Here is a 7,278-nt window from a genome sequence, read left to right as displayed (position 1 = left end):
ATCGTTTGAGAGGGACTTTGCTGAGGGAGAGCACCAAGATAAAGCAACCGCTGTTTGTTTTGTCTAGTCAGGGGGAGAGCCAAGGCAACCAATATTTTGAGTTTCTTTTATTTCATTTGTGAAGGATTATTTGAGAAAGGGTGGCGAGGGGTGGTTTCCTGACAGGAATTTTTTTAAGCTGTCCATTCATTAGTAGAAGAGCAAGGGAGCCTTGGATGTCAACGCCTAACAAACTCTTGAGACCAGCTACCAAACCACGAAAAGTGACTTTCTTCCCGAGTGTTCTCTCCAGTCCTTCTGATGGAAGCAGAAACGGGGAACAGCATGGAGACAAGAAAGAGGGCCAACAGAGGTACTCGAATCGCCCTGGCCGTGTTCATTGGTGGCACCCTGGTCCTGGGCACGATTCTCTTTCTAGGTGAGTGGAGCACTGGAGACCAGGGGAACTGGGCCTGTGTCCAGAAGCTTCCTCATGCTTTATTCTAGCAAACCTGGTCACAATGCAGGTGGATGGCTGTTTGCTTGTGTTAGGAGGTGGTACATCTTCAAATATGCAAATGAAAAAGAAGGCTTTTCTTTAGTACCAAATGTATAGCCCAGAAGGCAAAATGGGGATAAAGTGATTTTAATTGGGGAATTTGCTTGCACTGAGGAAAAAAAAAATCATGTATTCTGTTTCACAAATTGAGTGTTTATGAATTCATAGTCAGAGATTTTCATTTATTTTGCGAGGTAACACTTTACACAGCGATTAAAACCATGCCAGAATTTCTTTTCATTTGACTTTTGTTAATGTTTGTTTGAACAAATTACAAAACTTAATTCACAAAATACCAATCAGTCCTTTCAAGTGCACCTTTAATGGGATTCTTCAATTTCTTTTGAATCCAGTGACTCAGATGGGATGCAATATTAATTCTGACTTTCCAATAGATTTAAAAATTAACATGAAGGGAAACATGTTTTCCTCCCAAGACTTGAAAGGTATTGTGATTCAATTATTTTAATGACTCATGGTGCGAATGATATATCCAGAGACTCGATGGATGTGAAAAGTGTATTCCTAGGAAATAGAAGCAAATATCTGGAAAAGGGATAAGGAATGTCCTAAAATTTTAGGCTTTCCAGAAAACCCTTGCTTATTACTCTTTTTATTTTTCTCATACAACCCGTAATGTTTCATTTGCTTGAAAGTTACCTAGGAACAAGCCCTATACTTAGGAGATTCTAGGTGCACTTTAAAATGAAGCAAGCCTGAAAACTTCATTCCTTGGCATATACAGAATGCAGGAGGCCATGTTTATTTTGGCAGGGCAAAACCAGTAATTAAACTTTAAAAGAGTTTGGGTTGTGTGGTTGAGAATTCTGCTAAAATGAGCAAACCATCTTTCCATGTTTTCTGTGGCTGAAGATTTAGGAAATTAGATGAGTTTATTGCTTTCTGGTGAAACTAAACCTCCTTCTCTTGCAACTCAATTTGTGGCTCTTGAAAACTGTTGTGAGATTTCTCAATGCTTGGGGTGTAGACAAATGTCCCCTCCTGAAATTCAAAACTGGAAAGAAATTCCATGGGCATGTCAAGCGACTACATACAATGGGAGAAATAACTAGAAGGTTAGGTTTTGCAAACACTTTCAGACTTAAAAATGATCATCGTATCTGCAAAAATATGCCCTCTTTTCAGTCACCTAACTGCTGCTTGCAGCTTTCCTAAACTCCTGTTTATGGTCATTACATTCAGGACCCATGGCATATGAGTTGGAAGATTCTCCATGACAGCCAATCTTTGTTCCTTGAGAGAAAATGTTTCTTTGGCACTAGCACTGAAGTTTTTAGAGCAGTGCTAGTATGGATAAAGAAGTCTGAATAAACAGAAGATAACTTTCCAGTGGGCCCAGTAACCTGGCTCTCACCTCCAGTTTCTAGGAGAAGCTGTGTAGGTGCAAGCTAAGGGTGTGCTCTCATTACCCAAAGTGTGGTCCGTGGACCAGCATCACTTGGATGTTTTGGTTGCATCCAGACCTAGCTGATTTACAACCTGCATTTTCACAAGACCCTGGGAAATTCACATAGGAATACAAGTTTGAAGAGGATTGCTTCAGGAGACCACATCCATTTGGATGTATACATTCAGGAACCCTCATTTGAAAAAAAAATTAAATATTTCTACACTATTTCAAAGTCACCCTCTTCCCCCGATGTTTTTTCACTGCCGTCCCACAGCTCTGCCACCACACTTGCTCTGCATCTAGCAAGGAGAGTAAGCCAGTGTTCTCCATGACAAAATTCTAGTTAGGATTTTCTCTTCAGGGAGGAGCTTCCTGGCTGATTTTGCAGTAGATCTCTCTGCCTCTCCAAATTGAGTCATATGTCTGCAATTTCTAGCATCCTTTCTTACCATTTGTCTTTGAGGCTCTGGGATGACCTCTCTTCTAGTCTTTGGACTTCTACAGTAAGAGCAATTGCCAGTGGCCTTAGGATAGTTTCAGAGAACCTAGCACACTAGAACCTAAAACATCAGTGTAACTGTGTACCCACAACCAGTTTATATTGCAAGTGTCCTTTCCTGTCCTCCTTCCCACCCTTCCTTCGCACAATCTGTTTGTCAGATACAGTGGTCAGCACACTTTTTCTGTCAAGGCTAGATGGTAAATATATTTGACTCCACAGGCCATAGTCTGTTGCACTATTCAGCAAGCACTGCTGTAGCACAAAAGCAGCCAATATGGACACAAATGGGCATGCCCAGGTACCAGGAAGATTTGATTTCTGGACACTGAAATAGAATTTCAGTAGTGTTCCATATATCATAAAATACTGTTCTTCTTTTGATTTTTTCCAGCCATTAAAAATGTAAAGGCCATTAATAGAAACAGAAAGAGGTGGGGGACTGGATCTGGCTGTAGACTAGAGTTGGATCACCTCTCTGCTGGATGATCCTTCTCATACTACTTTTTCTTCTTGCGGTGCTAGGGATGGAACCCAGGGCCTTGCTAAGCTTGTGCTCTACCACTGAGCCACTTCCCAAGCGCTTATTCTCATACTGTGCATGAATCTATTGCATTCTGAGGATATTTCTACTTGCTACAGAGAAATCTAAAACGAGAAACCAAATTGCTATTTCAGTTTTTTTAAAAAACAATTTCTAATATTCCTTATATTTAAAAATATTTTCTTTATCGTCTCTATTTCATTCATTTACACCATTTTTTGTGATGCTGGGCTTACATGCTTAGGAGGCAGGCAGTCAACTGCTTGAGCCATGCCTCCAGCTCTTTTTGCCCTGGTTATTTTTTGAGATAGAGTCTTGCTTTTTGCTGAAGTTGGCCTGGACCACAGTCTTCCTATGTATGCTCCCTGCTATAGCTGGGTTGACAGGTGTGTGCCACTACACCCCATTCTTTTCCATTGAGATGGGATTTCATGAACTTTTTTGTCCAGGCTGGCCTGGAACTGCCATCCTCCCAATCTCAGCCTCCCAAGTAGCTAGGATTATAAGTGTGAGCTACTGGCACCCAGCTTCATCTTATCTGGGTTTGTCAATCATTATTTTCAGGATCTTAAAAAAACCTCCACGGATATAATGCTTTTCCTTGAAGGGTTGGCTCTGTTGTGTCCCAATTAATTAAATTAAAAATCTTCCTTCAACTCATTGTCAGATAATAACTGATCTTGGTTCTGTTTCCTTAGAGGCCTTGTGTCAAGAATATTTTTAATGAAAGGAATAAGTCTTTAACTATTGTGTTAGCTTTAAAAAATAAGACTAGTATCAAAAAGGTATTGTCCAGAATAATAAAATATTATTATTTAGAATAAATTATACTTTTTCATCATTAAAAAAACAACAAATACTCATTAAAGAACATTGGGAAATAAATAAAAGTAGACTAAAGAGGAAAACCTTACCCCCAGGATCCCATCACCTATGCGTATTGGAATATTCCGCACTAATCTTTATGTCGCTCATGTGTATTTTTACCTTACTTCTTTTCTTTTTAAAGAAATCAAAGCACATCTTTATGCTAAGAAACTTCTTTTCTTAAAAATAGGCCTGAGATGTTCCACAGACAGTTTTCTTGAATCTGTAATGTAACACAGGTAAAAATGCTGTTTGGAGGATGGCAGCAGAGGAAAGAACAAAGAAAAAGCGGGATCCTCTTAGAATATGGGTTAATAAATAATGAAACTTGCCACACTGGCAGGTGATCTGCAGGTCTGCCATCTCTAGCAGAAACACAAGCACCCCCAAGCTTCCTGATTCTGCTTCTCTGTTGAGGGTGGCATGAAAGGCCTTGGTTTCCCTTCGCTCCTGCCATGGTCTGTTTCCCCACATCCACATCGTCAAATGACTCCTTGTTTCTGCTCACAGAGAACAGCGGTAATGGATTCCTCATAACTTCTCCAGCTACCGAGGAAAACAGTTCAAGTATTTTTGAAATTCTCAACTCAACATCTGCTAATGCCTATGAACTACTTTGAGTTTACAAATACAGAATCCTCTTGAACTTTTGCAGAAATCCATTTGGGTAATGTTGCCCTCCAGATGGGGAAATTGAGGCATTGGTGAAAATTATTACTATTGTGCAGGGCTTTTGTTTTTTCCTTCCCAGTGCTGAGGTTAAAACTCTGTTTTTTCAGGGGGGTACTGGGGTTTGAACTCAGGGACTACACCTTGAGACACTTCACGAGGTCTTTTTTTTGTGCTATTTTTTTCGAGACAGGATCTCAAGAACTATTTTGCCCCGGCTGGCTTCGAACTGTGACGATCCTCCTGCTCTCTGCCCCATGAGTAGTTAGGATTATAGGCATGAGCCACTGGCACCCAGCTTCTGGTTGTGGTTTTTGAAATGTTTGGGAGTAACTGGAATCTTGGTTCTCAAAACTACATATGCTTGGTAGCTAGGCTGGGCCTGGTGGAAGGAGGATGCATGGAGTCTGGGGTAGACAGACAGTGACTGCCACCAGATGATTGAGTTATATACAGTATATTTTTATCCCTTCCCTCCCCCTTCTGGTTGTACCCATATGGATGGTTTAGATAACATCCAGAACTCTAAATGCCACACATGTTAAGATTTCTTATTCCACTCTGGATTTTCTCCAAGTGACATAGTTTAAAAGTTTCAATTTCCCCATCTCTAAGATGGAGATGTAGTTACAAACATAAAGATTGAAAGTTGGGACTTAAAGCACAGATAATTGGAGATGAAGGACTCCTCTGATGTCATCCAGCCCAGTGGTTCTCACACCTGAACATGCACTAGCAGCCCCTGCAGGGCTTGATAAAACACAGATGGACAGGGCGAGTGTGGCTCAGAGGTACAGCCTGCCTAGCCTGTGAGAGGTTGTGGCTTCAGTCCTCAAACCCAAACCAAAGCAACATGGCAGCACCCTATCTCCAGAGTTTCTAAATCAGGAGACAGGGGTCTGGAATGTCTCTCTAACAGGTCCTCAGATGCTGCTGCGGCTCTGGGGAACACGGCTCTAGTTGAACCCACTCACTCATCTTCCCCATGAGAAAACTGATTTCAGAGCAACCAAGAGTCTTACCAAGGCTGCTTAGGTAGTGACCTAAGTGGTTCTGTGGCATTGAGCCAACTGGGTTTTTGAATAACCAGGTCAATACGGAGAAGGATGAACTGATATCAAATGTCTTGCCTATGTGCCTGATGGTGGTTTCCTCGATGGTGGTCTGTTACAACTCAGTCATTTATTTTGGTCTGTTTTTACAGTGAGTCAAGGTCTCTTAAGTTTCCAAGCTAAACAGGAGTACTGCCTGAAGCCAGAGTGCATCGAAGCCGGTAAGTTCAGTTTCTACCCTGTGTCAAATTATAATTATGGTACCTTGGGGAGTGGAAGAGAAAACAGGTGGTATTTTTAGGATTCTGTTTGCTTGAGGTTTACCAAATGTGAAATGCAATTTTGGAGAAATTTTAAGTTTACTTTTAAGTTTTGGTGTGAAGTAGTGGAGCTTAGGTTTCCTGTTTTCTTTTACTTTGAAAAAAAAAACAAAAAAAAAAACTGTGCAATATTGCAATATTCCAAGCCTCGTGAGTAGGGGCTTGGGAGGATGAATGACCTCTCCAAGACCCACGAGCAGAGACCAAGGGCCCCCTATGGCTCAGCTGGCGACAGATTCCTATTTATCTTAAGCAGTGTTTGTGTATCTTCTAGTCAGCAGGTCTGACCTGCCTGCCTCTAAAACAAGCATCCTGTGTAAATCCAAGCTTCTGCTGTCACCTGGAATCCCCTTAGGTCCCTCTATTCTGCAATGCTAGTCACACTTTTCTTAAGGTGAACAGGCCATATATTAGTGGGTGCCTCAAGATGAAGATTCATGTTTAAAATTGCCTCGGTTATGCAGCAATTATTAATCTAGATCCTGTGACCGACCCTGGTATCATGAGTTTAGGTTTTTCTTCATCATACTCAAGAGCCTCTGGAGGGTTTTAAGAGAGAGTATATCTTATGAGCACCTATAAAGATCTTCTTAACTGGGAGTGGTGACAAATGCCTGTAATCCCATCACTTGGGAGGTAGAGGCAGAAGAATCTCAAGATTGAAGCCAGCCTGGGCTACATGGTGAATTTGAGGCCAACTTGGGACTGCATGGCAAAACCCTGTCTCTGACAAAATCTGTGGAGAACTAGATTAAAGGGAGTCTTTCTTGGAGACGAAACATAGGGAGCAAGAATGGAGGAAGGTCACTCGGAGAAGAAGTCCTTTCCACAGACCAGATGAGGGGGGATGCTGCCTTGAATTTGAGAGGCAGAGAATGCAAAAGATTTAGGAGTTAAAGGGCTTGCTCAAGTTGCTGAAGGGTTTTGGATGGACTGTGAGAGAAAGCAGAGACTTCAAGGGTAATGCTTAGATGTTGAGAGATGGCCTTTGTTGAGATAGGAGAGACTTAGTGGAAAGAGTTCATAAACCCTGAGGATTTATATAAGGGTAATTGATTAGATTATGTTATTAGAGTTCATTTTTGTCCAATTATTAAGCAATCAATATTTTTTAGCAAGTAATGTGTTAACTGACTTATACTCACCATCTCATAAAACCTCTATAAGAACCCTACGAGGTCAGTGCTTTTGCCAGCTCCATGCACCAATGAGGGAAAGTATTTCTACAGGCAAAATAATTTGCTCAGGGTCACATCCTGCATTAGTGGCAGAGCTGTGCTCCAAGTCTGTGTCTGGTTCCTCTCCATCTTTCCTTTGGTGCCATAGTGCCATGCCAAGTCTCTTTGTCCCTGGTCCTTTGTTCTGTTTTCATAACATT

The 7,278-nt window shown here is 41.4% G+C and overlaps 1 protein-coding gene across 1 annotated transcript in view; it reads left to right on the top strand.

Annotated features, from left to right (window-relative positions):
- The first annotated feature begins 324 nt into the window (after window positions 1-324).
- Phex (phosphate regulating endopeptidase X-linked) overlaps window positions 325-7,278 on the top strand; it is a 187,111-nt gene continuing 180,157 nt past the window's right edge. The window contains exons 1-2 of the mRNA XM_074062292.1: window positions 325-418; window positions 5,733-5,801. Coding sequence (XP_073918393.1) covers window positions 325-418; window positions 5,733-5,801 — 163 coding nt within the window. The remainder of the gene's footprint in view (window positions 419-5,732; window positions 5,802-7,278) is intronic.

This window comes from Castor canadensis, chromosome X, assembly GCF_047511655.1.
Source record: "Castor canadensis chromosome X, mCasCan1.hap1v2, whole genome shotgun sequence".
Classification (NCBI taxonomy): Eukaryota; Metazoa; Chordata; class Mammalia; order Rodentia; family Castoridae; genus Castor; species Castor canadensis.
The sequence above is the reverse complement of the archived record's forward strand: the minus strand, read 5'-3'. Positions and strand labels throughout refer to the sequence as shown.